The 20,942-nt window shown below is 36.0% G+C and overlaps 2 protein-coding genes across 13 annotated transcripts in view; one reads left to right on the top strand and one right to left on the bottom strand.

Annotated features, from left to right (window-relative positions):
• Positions 1–16,191, top strand: part of NSUN6 (NOP2/Sun RNA methyltransferase 6) — a 23,335-nt gene extending 7,144 nt beyond the window's left edge. Inside the window, exons 5-11 of one of the 2 annotated variants that reach the window (XM_039706186.1) lie at positions 1,063–1,216; positions 2,689–2,770; positions 3,768–3,887; positions 6,521–6,665; positions 8,347–8,495; positions 9,292–9,417; positions 12,583–16,191. In XM_039706186.1, coding sequence (XP_039562120.1) covers positions 1,063–1,216; positions 2,689–2,770; positions 3,768–3,887; positions 6,521–6,665; positions 8,347–8,495; positions 9,292–9,417; positions 12,583–12,795 — 989 coding nt within the window. In that variant the 3' untranslated portion in view covers positions 12,796–16,191. The remainder of the gene's footprint in view (positions 1–1,062; positions 1,217–2,688; positions 2,771–3,767; positions 3,888–6,520; positions 6,666–8,346; positions 8,496–9,291; positions 9,418–12,582) is intronic. The other variant, XM_039706195.1, reaches the window with a different exon arrangement.
• CACNB2 (calcium voltage-gated channel auxiliary subunit beta 2) overlaps positions 13,278–20,942 on the bottom strand; it is a 248,057-nt gene continuing 240,392 nt past the window's right edge. For 6 of the 11 annotated variants that reach the window (XM_039706071.1, XM_039706089.1, XM_039706132.1 and 3 more), the window contains one exon: positions 13,278–20,942. In XM_039706071.1, coding sequence (XP_039562005.1) covers positions 20,451–20,942 — 492 coding nt within the window. In that variant the 3' untranslated portion in view covers positions 13,278–20,450. The other 5 variants (XM_039706100.1, XM_039706081.1, XM_039706121.1 and 2 more) reach the window with 3 other exon arrangements.

Below are 20,942 nucleotides of genomic sequence, written 5' to 3'. Positions count from 1 at the left end.
AAGCAGACATTAATACTGAGCAATCACATAATGTTTGTGTCATATTGTGTAAAAATAAGTAGTGTAAAAAATATATTTTGAATGGCTACCCAACAAACACTGCAATTTAAGAATTTCAGGACATTAGGGCATAATCAGAAGGCCACCTGAAAATAGGGAAAAGTATTCTCTGGTACAATTCTGAGAATTCTTAGGAAGCTGAACTGCTATTAGTCTTGTTATATCTTCTTGTTCCTCCAGCCTGTCAGCACCTCAGAAGTGCAATTTTGGAAGTTTTTTTATTGCTATCAGAAGAGGCCTTTATTTTTAAGCATATTTTTCAGCCAGTCAACACATTGCACTTGTTCACTATTATGTAAAATCACCTAAACCATCCCTTTTCTATTTTTTTTCCTAACTCAGAAAGTTTGTTAAGTCTGTAGGATTACACTTCTAGAGTTTGGTGTATATTTATATATTTTACTGATCTGGTGAGTTTTAATTGGAGATATAAAACACTCTAAGATCACTGAGAACAGCAATTCCCTTAAAGGGAAGAGAGCCAGACGAGAACAAGAATATATAATCACTTGTGTCAAAGCGATAAGTAGTTAGAGAAAAGGCAGCTATAGCTATGTTTTAGGTGGCTATTGAGAGGTCATTAGATAAATTTAGCATTCCTGCCTTTGTTCAGTAAGGGTGAGCAGTGTTATTTCATGTACTTGTGTGCTTGGAGCACACGTGGGGGACTGGATCCTGAAGGGTGTGCCTAAAACTTACGGGTGACCTTCCCTTGGTAAAATAAAATGCAGGTTTGTGAAGCCTCTTGGAAAACAAGACACAGTGCCTGACTTGCACCTTGGTGTCTCTCAGTACCTCCAGTGGTTTGGTGGCTGTCATTCACTGTGTAAAACTTTAAAGCTTTATATCAGTTTATCTTCTTTGATTACATTTAGAAAGTGTGAAGTTTGGTATGATAGAAGAGTTGAAGTAAGTAGTCTACTGAAAATCCTAAGTTACTTGGTCACTACTGTTTTGTTAAATATCTTAATGATTTCAGGCTTTCCATTTTTCTTTGTGCAGTTGTGAAAGCTGGAGATCTGGTTTCAGTGTACTCAGATATTGAAGGGAAATGCAAAAGAGGAGCCAAAGAATTCGATGGAGTCAAAGTTTTCCTTGGAAATGGGATTTCAGAACTCAGCCGCAGTGAAATCTTCAGTTCAAGTGGCCCATTGAAGTAAGTCCATTGTACTTGCAATCTACATGTAAAAGTTTGCAAAGGGAAAGGAGAAGGGTGAAAACACTGAATTATTTTGTACCCTGTGTGAAGTCACAAGGTGGCTTTGCACATTGGGATTTCCAATATGTTTTGGTAAGCTGTTAGTTTCATAGGGGATTCAGATACCAATTTACTTGAGAGGTAGGAGGAAATAAGTGGGAGTCTTTTAATAATTTATGTTCATTCAGTTCAATAATATCAAACAGAACTGACAGATGTTCTCACTCTGGCAAAATTGCATTTTGGTGAATTGTGTTGTACTACTTCCCTCTTTGGATGGAACAGAAGTGCAGCTTTGTCAATTTCTCCATCTTTTAAAAATATCTGTAGGGGCTTTTTTATTTTGGTGGGACAAAGAACAGAACATAAGGTCGGGTATCTTAAAAAAATTACTAACATTTGGCAAAGTAGTTACCTATTTCAAGATTACTTGCTTTTCTATTTTGTTGGTGAAGTATGTGGTTTATTCCTCTTGTGTCATCTAAAACACATAGAAAAAGTAATGTAAAAGACTGTGGATGTCAAATTAATGACCAAGACTTTACTTCCTGAGAACAAGTTACAAAAGTTCTTTTGAAAAAAGTACATTTCCAGAGAATTTCTGATTTATGAGTTTAAATACAGTAGGTGTAGTGGTAGGATGTAGCTGTTGAGTTGGTGACATGGAACAGCAGTATGTAACACTAAATCTGGTGTCTGCAAGTTTGCTTTCTCATATCCTTTCTTCTTATTGGACTGTCCAGTACATAGGCAAAATAATACTCTTTCTCTTTAGTAATCTTTTGTTTGTAGACTCAGAGTTGCTTTTGCATGGTTTTCTCTTTATTGTTATCCATTTCTGGTACATTGGTTTAACAATTATATCTGTGTCACAATTTCATCTATATTTAAAACTTTTAAGTGACTTCTAATTTCAAACCACAGCTTTGCAGGCAAATCAATGTTCTTGCAAAGCTTTTCATATAGGATTCCTGTAGTAATTTGACTGAAATCTCAGGAATTTAGGAAATGGAGAAAAATCTAACTAGGAAATCACATGCCAGTGCTCTAGTGCATACACATGGCTCGCCAAAAGCAGTTATGGATTGAAGTTAAGGTATTTAGGTCTGGTTTTGTGCATTTCTTTACAGTATCAAGGCTTGGATTAAATCTTGGTTTATCCTGTGTACAGAACCAGAAATTTGCTTTATGTAATTTTACAGATAGTTCCAATTTATCGTGTAATTATTTTTTGCCATGATTTACTCAACTTAATGATGTAATTTTAGAGAATATCATATTACAAAATCATATAAGTATTTTTCTTGGTTGTTCTTTCATTCTTGTAAGATTGTTGTCTCAAGTTGCTGTTTTGTAAGCATGATGATTATAATTGACTACTGTTAAAATGTATAAAACTGAGTATTAGAATTTTTTTTCATGTTTTTCAGGGGCCTGGGCATAAGAATGATAGAGCCAGTCTACCTTAGTCCTTCATTTGACAATGTGCTCCCTAGTCATTTGTTCTTACAGGTATGTTTGGTCCAACAGCAAAAGTCTGTACTATTTACAGAATAATGAATATTCTCTTAGCACACATTCATGGTTTCTACATTCCTTGTGCATTGTAGCACCTAATTGAGTCTTTAGATGTGAGGAACACAAAGTATTTAAAATGAAGTCAGTGTCTACATGTAGGTGGTTTAATCATACTGTGTCTGAGAGTTGATAGGGGATTTCAAAGCATCATAAGAGATATTCACTTAAAAACGTAGAAATTCCTCTTGCACAGATACTCTGCATAGAACTATCAGTTTTTGGAATCTGCCTATGAACCCTGCAATATGAGCCCCTTTCAAGGTACATAATTCTGTAGATAATCAGGAAAATCTCCAAATATTAGGTTGATTTGAAGCTGTTATTTAAGTATTAAAGACAGCTTTAAAAGGTTTTTATACCTTTGTGTTGAACTGAGAAGTATTTCCATACTGTTTAAGATGCAGTACTGTGCACAATTGTTGCACATTATTTCTCTTCAGTGCAGCTGTTTTGTTTATACAATTAATAGCACAGTTCAGCGTCTTGCTACTTTAATTCAGCAAGCTTGGACTTCTGCATTTTGATCTTACTGTTCTTTAGCTGCACCAATATGTTAATACAGTAAATATTCAAATAAACAGGTTAATATAAAGTATTTGTAAAAAAAAGAGCTGCTGTGCTCTGTGCCAGTATCAGCTTATTTTAGTTGGACTTTTAGCACTGTAGTCTCCTTAGTCATGAGCTCTTAAACTTCAATCATAAATACTCAGTCATAGCTTTAAATAAAAAATGAGCCACTGGAGACTTCTTACGTAAACTGTCCGTTATATATAATACAAATAGTTAATTTTCTGTCAAAGAACTGAGAGCAATATCATAGGTGTGTTCCCTGCTGAATGAATTGTATTTTTAAATGTGTTTGCCGTTCCATAATAAAGGAGTTGGTGCAGGGTTTAAAGTTTGAATTCTCCAATATTTGTTTTTATTACAGAATTTACCTTCTGTGGTTGTGAGCCACATTTTAAATCCTCAACCAGGAGAGAAAATTTTGGATATGTGTGCTGCACCTGGAGGAAAAACAACCCATCTTGCAACACTAATGCATGATCAGGTAAGAGAAGTAATTTGGCATTTTCTAAGGAAGAAAGTCTGATCGCTGTTCATTTGTATAGTTCTTTTCACTTAACTATTAGAATGCACAGATAATTTACAGCAGCAAACAATTAATATTTTGACATTTTACTTACCAATGTATTTTGCTACACATCAGTTACTGAAATGGGCAATGGACAATTTTTATCAAGTATTCACCATCAGCTATAAAATCTTATTTTGCTACAGATTGATAGTTGAAATTTATGTAATTTCGCTTTTTAAAATGTTACTGAATTATTTTTAATAATAGAATTTTTTACATGCAAGAATATGCTGGACTCATGAAACTGAGATGCATAAAAATCAGGGGTTACTACTCTGTGCCAAAGAAACACAACTCTCTACAAAAACTTACTAAAATATTTCTAATCCAGTTAGGATTGTTCTCAGTAAAAATTATCAATTCTGCATAGAGTAGGATGAATTTCTAATCTGAATTTCTGTCATTCTATGGTAGAATGTCATAAAATCCAAAACTATCTAATGAGAAAGCAATAAAAATCAGAAAGCAATAAGAATCAGAGAAAGACAAAGGAGGGGAGAGTGTAATAAAATAAGAATGTATAAGATTACAGCTTTGCATATGTTGAAGTGTTATGTGCACAGTGAAATACAGAAATGCAGGTTACCCTTCTCTAGCAGAGAGGAAAAGCATGTAATATTTCCTCTGAATTTTTGTAAGTCTTTATTATTTTGGTTGAAATAGGGTTATTAGAATATATCATTGTTTAGAAGTCTTGCAGTTACATTATGCAGTACTTTGACAGGCGCCTGTGCATAAATGTGAGGCACAGCGTGTAATGGTATGAATGTATTGAGAAAAGGCATGTGTTCAGTTCTGTGATGGTTTGTCTGTGGAAGTGTTTTTTTCCATCAGTATGGAACAATGGGAAGGCATTAAAAATGCATTAGACAGTCATTAGACATTATACATATATAAAGCTTCCAGTAAAGAATTTCAGTGTGATAAATAAAGGAAGTCTACAAATCATGTATTTATGTCATGGTTTCATTTACATCTATATTTTTTTCCATCTGTGTATCTACACTTTGTATAAATTTGCAGAACTGCTTTTTCCTTATTCACTTCACATATTTTGATTGTGCTTGCCTGCAGCTGATGTGGTAAAGATTAAAAATACAGATGGTAAATACTTATCTCACTTGATTTTCATTTTCTGAGTATATAATTTAATTTAAGATATGGAAGATAAAGGTATGGAAAAAAAAGCTTATTTTTTAAGAATGCAGATTTTAAATTCCATTCACAGATTTTTGATACTGATGCTTCACAGCATATTAGACCATTAACACTTCAGAAGATTTAAATCACTCTTACTTTTTTGTGATATAATTGTAAACATCACTATATTGTTTTTAAATGATATAACCAAGATGTTAAGATTACTCTATAATGTTAAGAACTCTAAAATAAGAATAGGGAATACTTAAAGCTTGATAATTTATTATTATCTGCATCCCAGTCTAGACCACTGTTTTTTCCAGATGACTCATAAGTAGTTGTTCTGGCAGTGGCTGGCATGGGCCAAATGGAGAAGAGTTGTCTTGCAGCTTGTTCTTTTCTCGGGAGAAAAGAACAGACATGCTGTGAATAGCCCATCCCTTGAAGTGTTCAAGGCCAGCTTGGATGGGGCTCTGGGCTACCTGCTCTTGTGGAAAGTGTCCCTGCTCATGGCAGGGATGAACTAGATGATCTTGCAGCTTATCTTTACTGATTTTTGTTTTACTTTTTAAACTATCTTAGTCATTTTACCCTTCTATAAGCCTTTAGAGAGCCATCACCAAACAGAAAAAGTTGTTTTCTCAGCATACTGTGTTTGCTGTAGCAAGTCTAGTACAAGTTTTTGGTAGGGTTGTTCTCTTCTGGATTTTACTGATGCTACTTTTTGCTTTCCTTTGCAAAGATTTCATGTTAACAGATTTTGTGTAGCAGGTAGTGGTGTGTGTCTTTTTTTGATTTATTTTGGGGGAGGAAAAACATCATATTTTTACATAACAGGAATCATGTAATTGTGATTTTCCTCCCCTCACCTCTAAACTTATTTTAGTATTTACACTATTTCCTGAAGTAACTTGAGTGCAAGTATTCCAATATGAGTCTGAGCAAGTCAGAGACATTGCTGTGGGCCCCATTTCCTCAGCTCTGTGCTGTAGTGTGATCATATTTCCTACCCTCTCCATACAAATTTAAAACCTGTTGACCTATTTTAGTATGTGTTTGAGGCTTCTACCCTCATTCAAATGATTACATTTTTATCTTAGTGCCCAGTTCAGCAGTTCAAAGGAAACAAAAAGAAACAAACAAGAAAACCACTTGCCAGCAGTCAGATATTACAGCATCCCTTAGAGTGACAGTGCCAAGCAGTCGGAATGTGCGCAGCTTCAGACTAATGTGGCTGTTGTGGAAAATGTGGGAACAAGGAGTGCAGGAGTGTGGGTTTAAGAATAAAATAGTTCTGTAGGGAAGACTATGCTTTATCTATTACACTGCCAGGGTTGGAGAAAGGGATTAAACGGCTGGTTCCAATTTCCTATGCTTTTGATGAAAACTTTGGGATTTTTTTTCAGGGTGAAGTTATAGCCATGGACAAGATAGCTAACAAGGTCAAGAAAATCAAGCAGAATGCTGAATTGCTACAGTTGAATTGCATTAAGGCCTTTTGCTATGATGGAACAAAGGCCCTTTCAGCAGAGAAGAGAGAGGATAAACAAGGTAAAATAAACAATTTGGGTAGTAGTAGCTTTTAGAAGAAAATACTAATGTTTTGCAAAAACAGTATTCAACCTGTCACAGGTTTACAAGTTCTTGAAATTTTGGCAGATACCTAATGCTTCAACACTGTGAATGCACTTCTGTTTTCTATTCTTTTGTGATTATCAGCTTCTCTGTGAAGCAAATAGAAAGTCAAATTATCTGTCCTTGTCACAACCTAATATTCTCAAAGGAAATGCATTCCTTTCCCAGATAATATCGAAGACTGAAGAAGCCTTAAAGCTTCTTTCATGATCACATTTAACCCCATACTGGGAAGTTTATGGGCTAGTCTGAGAAAAAAATTATTTTTGCAGACTTGCTTCACTTTTCTGCCTCATAATCCTCATCAGTAAAATGGAGTTATTAATACCTAACTCCCAGGAGTGCTGCAAGGTTTAATTCATCGATGTTTGTTCAGCTGTTCAAGGGAAAGTTATATACAAGCACAGTGTATTATTTTAAGTAATTTCATTTGCTTTTTTGAAGCGATGCAGTTACAATATTGGTTCTGTTCCCATGATGGAATGATTTAAATGGTATCTGCTGCCTTGATTATTTTTAGTTTGTTGTGCAAAGTATGCTGTTCTTTCTCAGTCTATTTTATCTCAGTCACTGGTTAGGCAAAGTAGGAATCAGATTACATAATTCACCTTCTTTGTCCCTATGCATTGCAGTTATTCCTGGTTTGGAGGAACAAAGGTACTTTCTTAAGAGTCTTTTTATGAACATCAAATATTGTAGGTGGCAAGTAGCAATTACAGAGATTAACTAGAGCAAGCTGTAATACTGAGAGATAATGAAGGCTTTTCTGTACATTCCTGAAAGTAACACATTACATATTTTGAACATTTTAGTAATGGATCAGAGGTAGATAAACCAGATAGACTCATTTTGTAGTCAGGAAAAAGCTAGGTAGCAGTAGTGTGATAATACAAGTTTGGCAGCAGTGATGCTGAGCCAGTCTCCCCAGCACTGAGGAGATAGAAACTTCTGGGCTGTTGAGCCATTGGGGTACAGATTAAAGGACAGGCTCTGCATATGGAAGATACATATTGTCATCTAGGTAATAGTCAGAAATTGTTCTCTTCAAAATCCTCTTTTTAATGAATTGTTCGTCCATGAGAAGTTGCAGTAGTTCATGTGATTATGAAGTGCTTTATTTTATATAGCTATGCATACATCACAAGAAATAGTTATTATATAGACAGTCCAGTTATTATAAGGCAGTCTTAATGATTAACTACGGGTTTGTCTCAGTAAAGGTTTGCACACTTTTGAGCTGACTGTGGTTCTTTACAGCCTATATGTGCAACTCTGTACCCAGCACCTCTGACCAATCATATTGCAACTAGTTTGATTACTTTTACATTTTTCTTTAAAATTACTAAATTGAGTTTAAAAAAATTGCCTAGTGGGATCGTTTCTGAGCTCATAGAACTTAAACTGTTCAGTTTTCTGGGAGATGGAAACTACCACCAGCAGTGCTGAGGCTTGCCTCTAACTAAAACTAGTTTTTCAGACACTCTCTGTAGCACATAAATGTTTTATGTCAAGGAAGCAGTAACAGCTTCTCCTTACCTACAGTGAAATCTCAAGGAAGGAAACAGCCACATTTTACATTACTAACTGTTTTTTACAGAAGGACCTCCATTCTTACCAGAGTCATTTGATCGAATTCTTCTTGATGCTCCATGTAGTGGAATGGGACAGAGACCAAACATGGCTTATTCCTCAACTTTAAAGGAAGTGACCTCATATCAGCCACTACAGCGCAAGCTTTTCACTGTGGTATGTGTTAAACATCGAGTAGATAAGCTAAGTTGAACACAAATGCTTTTGTAGCATAAAACTTACCCAAAAAAAAGGTGCCTCATTTTCCCTGCTTTGCAGCCAGGAAGTATTAGGGTCCTGTTAACCTGTCAGCTCCACCAGATCTTTGCTAGGTGGAGCCAGTTCATTGGAGGATGGTAAAGGTCTGTGTAATCCATAATAAATAAAAAGCTTTGTGTTCTTTCATTTCCCTCAGTTTCATCGGTTTTACATGATAATAAATACAAAGGTCTAGTCATGGAGCAGGTGACTTAGGAACATGCTAAGGAGTGTGCTTGGGCTGATGCTGAAGGATAAGATGAAACTTGTCAGAATCTGAATGATACATATTCAAAGTGAATGACAGCTTGAAAAGCAGCATAGATATAGCTTCCATGCCAAATATATGGAAACAGTTGACATCTACTATAACTGACATAAGTATTGTGTACCCATGGTTGGCAGCAGGTGGTGAAAACAGATCTAATCTGTCTGGGGTATGCAGAGCTGTACAAATAACAAATCTTACAAGGTGAGTCATCTCAATGACATTAATAAACTACATGAGCTATAATGCCTGTTTTGAAAGAAGAATCTTTCTAGTCCATGTTATCCTTTGCTGTATTCCCTGAGAGGAATTAGTATCTTAACAGTTTGAGTTTAATTAAGTGTTCAGTTTTAATATTCTAGGTACATGGGTTATTAGTTAATGTTGCTTAATATGAAAGTTCGAAATTTAAAAATAAGCTGAAATATTGTTTATTTCTCCCTGCAGGCAGTGAAGTTGCTGAAGCCAGGAGGTGTTTTAGTATATAGTACATGTACAATTACACTTTCTGAAAATGAGGAGCAAGTTGCTTGGGCCCTGAAAACTTTTCCATGCCTCCAGCTTCATCCACAGGTAATGCTATTTTCAGGGTACTTCACACAATCTAGTGATCTTCTTTTGGAACTATAAAGTTAGATGGTATATTTACTATCAATAAATCTTTTTTTTCACCATGGACAATTTTAACTGCTGTGGATAGAAATAACAGAAGCATTTCTGAGGCTTTTTTTTAAAGTCGGTTTTTGTGCTTAATTGAGCTTTATTGAGGCATCATTAAGTATTTTCCCATTCTATATTGTGAGGGTTTTTTTTATTTGTACAACAGTCTTTTAAAACACAACAGGGACAAAAGATAGGTTGGACAGGTTAAAATGCCTCTTGCAATTTCTTTAAAGCACATATATTTTATTCTCTTCTTTTGCATATTCAAAGGAGGCGAAATTATGGGGTTTTTTTTGTTAATGCCACTGAAGTCATGAAGACTTGCATATAAAGTATGGGACATAAATGAATATAAAATTTTGTTTCAAAGGAGAATGTTATATATATGGGACCTATTTTTCATTTATTTAAAAGGAATGAGGGAAAGAAATTATTTCAGGCTCAATGTCCCAAGAAGGTACCTTGTCTTTTTTAGAGTCAGTGTCTACCATTAAGATGTCTGGGAGGAGATGATATATATAGGGAGATACTAGAATGTTTTTATCTATACTAGCTACAGTTCATACAGTTCAGAAATATCTGTTACCTTTTATAATACTTCAGGGGGGTTTATCATCAGACCATGTGTGTCCCACTCCCTCTTTGATGAGGAGTTGGATGTGGTAGTTGTTTATCATCATGGCTTTGAGGAAAAGTCTAACTTTGTTTGGCTTACACATTCTGTGATTACTCGTACCTGTCTTAAGAAGCTTAGATGAATCTTCAAATGAAATAAAAAAAAATATACAATAGCTGTACAGTGACAAATTAATATGATGGCTGGTAAAGATTTAACAGAACTGAAGCTCTTCATCAAAGCTTTTTATGGTGTGTTCTTATGTCTGTATTCTCACCATCCATTCACTAAGAATTTTTCAGTTCCAAACATTTCAACTGAGATTATACATTTAACGTAACAGCATAAAAAATCCTCCTGGATAGAATGACAGAGTGAAACATAAGCCTTATTAACTCAAATGCAAGATTAATTTTTGCTATAGAAACTTCCTCTCACCAGTAATATCAGTCTTGAATAAAGCACTGTTTTTCACACACATGCCATATCTGTAAAAATTAATCTTTTATGTATAGTATATTTTAAATTAGATGACATTGAATTGTTTACCCACATATAATTTATAATACCTAATAACCAGCTCCCTACCAGTGTAAACTAAGTTGATATTTTTAAATGAACATGAAACAGGAGTCTACAATCTACTTACCTCATGTTCCTTTATGTATTTATTTCCCATATTCTTTAGTCTCAGTAGATGCCTCCTTTTTTATCCAGTCCACTGTTTCCCACTTCCTCAGTTTGGCAACAGATCTTGGAAGCGGATATATTGGGTAATGTGGGCAAGGAAAAAACAGGAGATGGAGCCATAAGCATTGTTCTTGTAGGTGGAGGTTACCATGTGGCAGCTGCTCCTTTGTGCAGACTTCCACTTAGGAGTGTACACAGGAGGTACTGCAGATCAGCTTAAATGCAGTAACTTAACTGGAAGGAAAAATGAAAAGGTAGAGGAGGACACTGGTCTGCCTTTAAGCAAGTTACTTGAACCTGTGGAATACTGTTTTCCCTAGACTTCTACCTTTTCTTCCTTCTATTACATCAAGTTGCTCCCCTTGTCTCCCTTTGCATGTCACTTTTCTCTCAATTTACAATAGACACCTGTGTTTGTCTTTTACCTGGAAAGCATTGAAACCCTGCTGAGGGAAGGGAGGATCAGTCTGCAGCCCCTTGGCTGCCCAGCTCTCCAGCATGCAGGACGTGGTTAAGCAGCTAACTCACATCATGTGCTGACTGGGTGAGCTCATGTGTTAGCAAAGTGTGATGGCTGAAAAAACACTCTGCTGTAGGCTGCATTATGGACTACATTAGACTAGATTGACAAAGGAGATCTATTTTTGATATTGCAGTGCCAGCTTTTGCACACTTTGTTCCATCTCCTTACTGAATGCATTGAAAGAACAATCCAGCTAAGAATTGTTTTTTCCAGGAATTAGGGTATTAAATAAGAAGCAGTCAAGGCTATTCACAAGAAGTATTGAGACGAGGGCTGGGATTTTAAGTTCTCTCCAGGATTTTGAAGCCAAATGTTATCTCTTGAAATTGATTATTCCCCTTTCTCTGCGTCACAGGCACGCATATGTAACAGTAGTCTTATTTACCTTTTTGTCTTATTAAATTACTAGAAAACTCAAAGGTTATGTTTTTCTGCTGCATCATCTGCCAAAATGATGCCTCTTTAGGCAGTAAAATATTCTGGACTGGGGCTTTAAGTCTCTCCAGTTGAATTTTTTACTGTGAAGTATCCCAGTGTTTTACGTTGGACATCAGGAAGAAGTTCTTTACAGAAAGGGTGACTGAGTGTTGGAATGGGCTGCCCAGGGAGGGGGTAGAGTCACAGTCCCTGCGGGTATTTAAGGGAAGACTGGACTGCAGTTGGTGCCATGGTACAGTTGACAAGGTGGTGTTAGGTCATAGGTTGAACTTGATGATTTCCAAGGTCTTTTCCAACCTAGCTGTCTCTGGAATTCTACTGCTATTGCTGATGATACTGGTAATGGGCTAAGGATTCCCTATTTTTGACCTAACTAATAGCTATTAAGTCAGTACACAGAAGTGCTGAATCATTTAGAAGTGGCAACCTAAACCCTTTAGACTGGCTGTCTGCTGGTAACAGCTTTCTTGGGATGTTTCAGCCCTTGGAGTGCTGAGTTGTTTTAGACCTGTGCACCTGTCCTCAAAAAGCACTCTAAACTACAGAGATAAAGTGGATGAGGGGCATCATCACCTCCTCAAAATACTTGTATATATCTTGTATAAATCTTGTATATATGTTTGAATAATATTGGCCAGATGAAGGCAAGAAGAGCCACATTACTTCTGGATCTTCTGGTGTGATTGATACAAGCATAGCTTGTCCATGTGAATTCTTTGGTAGCTCTGCAAATCCTCAGCAGAATACATTTAGGGCATTTAAGAATTTTAGAGATGCAGTAATTTGCTTTTCTTTGTTACTTGAACAGGAACCTCACATTGGAGGAGAAGGCATGAAGGGAGCTGGACTATCACTTGATCAGTTGAAGCTGCTGCAGAGATTTGATCCATCTGCTGTGACATTGCGAGGAATGGATATTAATTCTTTGCAAGATTCCACAGAAGATGACCTGATTTCTTTGGCAAATAAAGACTGTATAGGATTTTTCATTGCTAAATTTATTAAATCGAACAGTAAATAAGGATTTGGGAATGCAACCTGAAAAAATACCTCAGTGAGTCTAAGAACAGTTCAGACGTGAAGTGCCTTTCTTGCTGCTGCAATGTTACCAAGCCAACGGGCTGACGGCAGGGTTGCTATGGCAGCACTAAAATCTGCCAGCTGTTCTGATGGGAAAGAGCCACAGGTTGCAGCAGAAAAGTCATGGTTGGGGGAAGGGTAGTATCATTTGTAAGTCTCCCTCTGCTTTTGTAGTTACAGCAGGTCAGTGCCTGAATGACAACTCAGACTGCTGTCTACTCTGGTTTCCCCTTATCTGGTGCGGCAAGCGTAGGAAGGGATGTAAAGCTACTTTACAAAATGCAGACATAAAAAAATAGATGGGAACTATTACAATGAATTTTGGAAAGGGTAGTTTCTATGGAGGTTTACCAATAGTTTCCTTAAATAGTGCTTCTCAAAACACTGCAACATTTTACAAAGAACTGTTTTATAAATTGATACTTAGAACCTCATTTCTCTTTTATTTTAATACAAGCAAGATTCTCTGTACACATAGTATATACACAAAATACGATTAGGCTTTGTAGCATGTCTTTTATAGCAGCATGAATATATTAAACCATCTCACTCTGGGAATGTAAATAAATATTGTTTCAACATCAAACTTCCCATGCATAAACTGTATTGGTTCTGAAATAGCCTATTGGACTGGCTGACAAGTGACAGTTTTAAAGTCAAACATTTGTAACAGAAGGGGCTACAATTATGATTAATATCAAAAGACAGAAAACAATGCATAATACCATCTGAAATGTTGCAAATCACCTTTCAAACAACTAAGGACATTAACTGTTTATTGGTTAGAAAGCATCACCAGCTAAAATCATGAAAATTGAAACTGGGGAAGCATGCTAATGAAAACTGCCTTAGTACATTGCTCAAAGTTTAAATAATCTAAATTTCTTGAAAGATGTTAGATGTATTTGAAAATTCTGCTTCAGTTCAGTTTGAACAGTATTTTCAGTCGTGCTGGAACTGACAATAGCACTAAAGAAGGAAGGCTAAGGACAAGGTAAAACAGAAACTGACATCTGTGTGTGTTTGGTGCTTTCCTCTCACTCATCAATTTCCAGTTTTAAAAAGCATTATCTGAAAAAGTCTGTCTTCTCACACATAACTATTTGGCTGGATTAAAAAGAGCAATAGTTCTTTTATAATTTTTCTTTCTACTATAAGAAGTGCATTTTGTATTTCCTTGCAATCAAAACAATCTCTAGAATTCTCTTTTTCGGTATTTATATTTTCCATAAATGTTTTGATACTGTATGTTTCCTCCTGCTCTTGAATAAAAACAAAATATTTCTTCTGTCCTGCCAAGGTTGACAAGTACATCCTCTGTAAGGCCTGTCCTAGCAGGATAGGAAAATGGAATTCTTGTCTACTACTTCTCTACTTCTGTTGGTCATTCCGTACCATTAAACACACCATGTGTAAAGAAATTTTAAGGTCATTTTCTTTCATCAATAGCAGGTGAGATATCCTATTTAGAGTCATGTAAGATCATACTATAATCTTTCTACTCTAAATACGGTGAAAATAATTACCTGGGAACAAAAGGAATGAATCTTTTTATTGTAGGAACATGTTGAAATCTTTAATTCAGTGCTAGTAAAAAAGCATGTTCTTTTTTGCAGATTATAGAAATTTTGTAAACATTAATCAGCACACATAAACTATATACTGAAGTCTGTGTATTCATATAAAGTAAGGAAATTTACCTCCAGTTTCAGTAGCAGGATTTGTGCAATGCTGAATTTGAAGGAATTAAGATTGCTGAATTTTTAGTGGAATATTTGTTGAGACATCTCCCACTTCCTTTAGTTTTGGATGACAGGCATTTTAAGGAGGTGACCTCACTTGATATTATAGGAGAAGTTTCTTGGGGGAGAGAAGAAAATGCAACTAACTTTTAGGTAATTCCAGTGTAATTGCAGAGCAGACTTCACCTGAAAAAATTACTGATATATGAACTTTAGTTATTAGGGTTGTTTCTGCAAAAGTCAGCTGCTAGCCTTGGAAGAGCACTCAGCATATGGGAGGGATTGGCCTCAGCTGTTTCCCGAGGGCTCTGTCTCTCCTGGGAACGGGGGAGTGGCTTCATCAGGCAGGTCAGAACAGAAACTCCGTTAAGATGCTGCAGCCCTTGAAGGAGCCAGCATCCTTTCTCTCGCTACAGGTGTGGCTAAGTTAGATGACTAAAGTTGGATGGATGCCCTTTTTCTTTCCCAATCTTACTGTGACTTTAGAAGTGGTAGGAATTTTTCACTGACACAGTTCTGAAGGATAGTGTATATATGTTTTAAACATATGATTACTTTCCTGATAATCTTTACACGCTGAATCATTGTGCTTCACCAGTTGATGCTGAAGCACAATGGAATATATTTATATATTTTTATATATATATATATGAGATATTTATATATTAAATTTAAAAAGTTATTGTCATTATAATGAAAGATTAAACCTACAAAATAGATAGATTAGGCATGCAATCAGATCCTGTAGTTAAGAAAGTCTGAAAAGTAGTTTTCTCTATTTGCAGAAATAATGATTAGCAATAGTGCCAAATCTAAATATCTGTCTTGGTCAGTAGAAAGATACTAAAATAGGCAGCCTCATATATTATGAAATTATAATACAGCTTTTTCTTGTTTCAGTGTCACAGAATGCACCAATTTTTTGGATCACAGGATTTCATATGCTTCTAAAGGAATGGGCTGGTGAAGGTGATCAATCAAGAAATTACTTTCGAGTGGGTAGTTTAAAATATAAAGAACCTTGTTTTTATGTTTGATTGTTCATGAATAAAAAGTTTATGAGAAAATCCAATTTTCTACTGCTAGAATTCATTGCAGAGTAGGTATGCATGACAGATAAAAGTGGCAAGAATAAAGGAAGAAATGAGAATATGGATGAGTTAAAAGAACCTGCTTAATCTCTATTATATTTGATATAAACCTTTTCTGGGGCTGCGTAGGAATACATTTCTAGGGTGGTAAGTTATAAAAAGAAACTGTCTATAAAACTACTGTAAGCTCATATGTAATAGTTTGTTATATAAAAGTGGGGAAATAAATTACAGACAAATTGCCAAGCAATAAAATTGACTGAATAACATTTGATTAAAAACATTCACAGTAAAAATGGCATCCACATATTTTACAGATGATAGAATAATTATGATTTTGGTGAAAGATCTGCATAAAGTAATAAATATAAGTAAATGTACACCAGAAATGCTGTATTACATTCTGAAAAATAACTTCTCTGTTTGGACTTTGTAATAAAGTTTTTTGCAATGTGCTGAATTTTTATGGATGGAATAGAATTAAAGTAAAAAACATTTGGAAAACATCTTTCAGCCTGATGTTTTAAAGCAATCAGAGGTCAAATGTAACCACAAATCAAAATACCTTCTGAAGAGGCTTTAGTGACTAACAAACACAGGGGGTGGTTTACAGCAGCTCTTTTCCTTTGAACATCCATTGATTAAAAGCAGTCGGACCACTCACTTCATTCCAGCTGTGGGAATGATAATGGACCCCATTAAAACCTTTGAAGGTGTCCCAGAACGTGAGAATGACTTTACAAACCAACAGAACTTAATAATGGTAATTGCTAACAGATTCATAAAAGACAAAATATTAAGGGGCAGTGTATTAGATCTGGGCAGGAACTGCGTGTATAAGATGAATAACCAGGTATGCAGGGAGAAATAAAAATGGGCTTCTCCCTTTATTCAGGGTTCAGTGAGTGGAATTTCATTTCCTTATCCTCCATTTACAATAAGGGCTATAGGCTAAGAGTATACAGATTTCTGTGAAAAGAGGTGCTCCACTGAAACTCTTTGTGGCTTTAGAACTGATCTTCATTAAATAGGTCCAGAGCCTTATGAGAATTCTTTGAGAAGCAAAAACTATAGAACTCTTCAAATTCTGAACTCTTGATGCCAGTCACAGAATATGAATTCATGAGCATTCTAGAATAATTATTTAAATTCTAGGCAGTAATTTATAGATCCATTTAGTAAAAAATAGTATTTTCAGCATATAACTCGTACTGATGCTGCCTTTGTGCACAAACCTGTTTGCCTTTTCCTCCCCACTGTCCTGTCCCTTAGCAGGTCTGGAGACTTTTACTGTCACCTCCTTCCAGTCCCTCTGGAAGAGAATTCTTTCTTCCATGACATCTGTGTGACACTAGACAACTGGTAAAGAATAGACTAAGGCTACTCAGCACTGATGTATAGTCATTTGTAAAAACACATAAGAATAAGGTTCACATCTAACATATACATGCAGATTTTGAAATGTATCCCATTCCTTCCATATATTGAAATTCTTTAGAAAAACACAGAGTTGAGCTGCCCAGACTTACATATCACTTAACTATTTTATCTTCCTCCCTTTTCTTCTGTTTCACTGGTTTTATGATCTTTTTAGTTCATTTGAATGGAAATTTTACAGGTTGTCTTTTACCAAAAATCCGTAAGACTCTGGTACTCACTGGGACCCCTACCATTTCTCAGATTCAAAACCCCTGAAACCAGATACAGAAATATGAACTCATTAGTATCCTAATGCACCCAGTATTAAACCTTCTAATGGCAAAACTTTGCAAAGACATTTCATCAAAATAATCTTTGATATGTCCTCCACTTGGAGTATTTTTAAAGCTTCTTATGACATAACTCTGTTAAAGTGCTTTTCAAAGTAGTGCTCAGCAGGCAGGTGGTATTGTGCAATATATGTAGTACAAGCTCACATTACAAATGATTTGTCACTTTTAAAACAGAAACTGAAAAAAAAGTATCTCAGCTAATAAAACCTATTCAGTGAGTCTGCCTAAGGAATATATGTGTTTGTTAGTATGTTGTCTCTACATAAATAGCAGCACTATATAAAACACAATTCTATGACCAGTTGGATTTGGATTTGTTTTTTGTTTTTTTATGTTTATATTCCATGAATCAATACTTAAATACTAGGGCTTGGACTATGCTCTTTATTTTCTCATTTATTTGTCTATACACAACTGCCTATGCCATAGTTTTCATATACTACTACTCAGTGCTTTGAAATTCTGCCAAACATTCCTTAAAAAATACTTTAAGAAAGCTGAAAAATAAACACTCTCTGGAGCAAAAGTAAAAAAAACCAAACAAACAAACAAAGCAAAAAACCACACACCCAACCATAAACCCAACAAAAAAAAGAACAAAACATTCAAGGTATTGAAGTGAAATCACTTCTTAGATGACATAGTTGTCATGAGTTGCAGGGAGCAACACCATTTACTGCAGCTGGTAAATTAGCTAAAGCCAGGCTATACAGAGCAAGACAATATAATTTTCTTCTCACTTACATGTGATCTGATATGATTCAAACAACAGTCTTTTAATGCCATTTTTTACAGATACCCTGAAAATTCTCTTGTATCAAAAACCAGTTTATATACTCTTCTATATCCATTTAGTAATACAACAGATCTACTTACCTATTCTTCCTTTCTCTATAAAGACATTTAGTGATGCTTAGAAAATGATGAGAATTTCATTTCTAGAAAAATAACCTTTTTTCTTGTGTTCCCCACAGTTCATGCTTTGAGCCAAAACCTACCCTTGAATAACCACCACAGTCAGCAGCACTGGGAGGAATGGCCAGATAACTGACAACAGTATTTCCCACTCTTAGTTTGTCATCAAAATGCTTATAAAGCATCAGGGAGAGGGGTAGGAGAGGAAGGGTAGAGAATGTTTGAGCAAATTTCTTGGATGCTGGGCTAGGAGACTGGAGAAAGCATGCACCTGCCATATATCTTATCCATTTCACTAAAATGATATTCAAAATCAGGCAATGCTGATATTACCAGAATTGAAATAATAAATAAAAAGAACTTCCAGCTAAACTAATTATTATCACACTACAGTCTTTATATAATGTGCTATTTACAGGGAAATACAAAAAGTATTTCATTAATGTAAGTACTACAAAGACTACATGTGATGCAGAACAGCTTTTACACTAGGCAAGGGTATGGAACCTGGAGTCAAAAATAATAGAGAATTTCCCCCCACTTACCAGTGCAACAGGTGTTCAGTGCAAAACAAACTGTGTTCACTCCCTTCGATTTCAATGCATTTTCTCTAGAAAGCCCCTAAGTCACAGTCATTTTTCTATGCTCTCATCAGCAGCACAACAGCTTTGGTGAAGGAAAAGCAATGAGCTGGCTTCAGAGTGGGAATGCAGAGAATTGGCAAGTGTAGAAAAAGTGGAGAAGCTACAAAAATTTATTTTCCAACAAAATAACTCTCCACAAGCTGTGTAAACTTTTCTTACTAAAACAAATACTCTAAAACACAAAGATTTTACATTTCCAGTGAAACTCACAGTAATATTTGCCTGTTTTTACTCTCCTGAAGTCTCAACAAAGAGCCAGCAGATTTATGCTTTCCCAATTACCTGGGTCAGTAAATTCCCTCATATTCCCTGAATGCAATTTGGATTTTTAAATTAAGAGACAGAATGTAGAAATAGACTTTTTGGGCCTTTGAGTAACCTTTGTTTTCTTCAGTAGATTCTCACAGTTTGCTGCCTAACGTGCACACGCACACGAACATCAATCCACCACCCACCCACTCACATACACACCTCCAACATGTGTGCTCTGATCACTGACAGTAGAACAAAAATTAAGCTGTGCCCATTGCAATATTGTGACCTGAACAGAGAAGAATAATTTATAGTGGTAAGTTCATTATCTTTACCGTAACTTTAAAATGCAAAATTTCGTGTGCAAGGGCAGCGTAAGTTTTAAGAGTTACACCCTTTATCTCAAGCACTCATCCATATTTACAATAAGTATAAGCTTTCTGCTACAGAAGAAAAAGTATTTAGATTGAACACTGTTACAGATCTCCTAAGTGAGGCTAGTTCCAGTTGCCAGTAATTCAAAAGCAAATCTGCTGACTTGGCATTAGGACTCTAAAACAGTGTGATCAAACTTATATAGTAAGAAGGTGTCTGCAGAAATAACATTTATAAACTGTATATACAGTACACAGTACCAGTACATAGAAAATAGATTTTGACTCCATGATCCCCTGTGTGTAAGGCAAGACTGAATTCTGTCTTCATACGGAGACCACCAGAGGTACAAGCAACAGAGTGGTGCTTAAATCAATATGCAAATCAAGTGCATACAAATTAAAAATCAGAGCAGACAGAAAGTTTTAGATTTTTTTATGTGCTGATCCTGGCTTGCTGAATACATGGGAAGTTATTAAACATCAAATGTACCTTTTTTTTAAAAAAACACTAACAACACCTTGATGGCAACAGATATTGTTCAAGTGGCAGCTACCAAAAACAGCTTGAAAAATGTCATAGTACAACATCAGGAACTCTTCAGTTGTACTACACTAATTCATATAGCACTAACAAAAAAAATAAGTATATGAATATTCTATTTCATGCTATTGCTATGCAAGCAACAGCAATACAAATCAGCATACAGAAGGATACCATATGTTCTGCAAAGAAGAACCCAAGATATTTTCAAGGGGCATTGTTACAAGACTTCAAAGAAACACAAGACTGCCAGAGGCAAAAGTTACTGACGGATGTAAACATCCCTGTTCCACTCTCCTGCATCGTTACGTTTTTTGGATATCACTTCCCCATCCTTGTCACAATATTGGTCCCTTGATTTATGACGACTGCGCTGTTTGTTGCATTCATTGTGGTCCTGCTCGCGGTCCCTCTCCTTTGAGCGATGCCGGGACTCTCTGTGTCTGTGTTCACTGATCCCATGGGACTCGTCTCTGTGATTATGATCCCTGTGAGAATCATAGTGGTCACCATGCTCATGTGAGTAGTCCTCCTTTGGCTCTACGTAAGCTGAATCTCTGCTGTCTTGTGTTTCTGAGTCAAAAGTTTCTTGCCTGTGAAGGCCTCTGCCACCACTGCGATGGTTGTGGTGCTGGCTGGAGGAAGAGCGGTGCTGGGATTTCTTGGTGGGTTCGACCCTTGCTTCCTCTTCAATGTGGGAACCGCTGCGCTCAGGGACCGAATGGTCATTCCTCTGGTCTCCTTGAGATCCCTG

The sequence above is a fragment of the Passer montanus genome, unplaced genomic scaffold, assembly GCF_014805655.1.
Source record: "Passer montanus isolate IOZ18808 unplaced genomic scaffold, ASM1480565v1 scaffold10, whole genome shotgun sequence".
Taxonomy (NCBI): Eukaryota; Metazoa; Chordata; class Aves; order Passeriformes; family Passeridae; genus Passer; species Passer montanus.
Note: the sequence above shows the minus strand (reverse complement) of the source record. Positions and strands in the feature narration are given on the sequence as shown.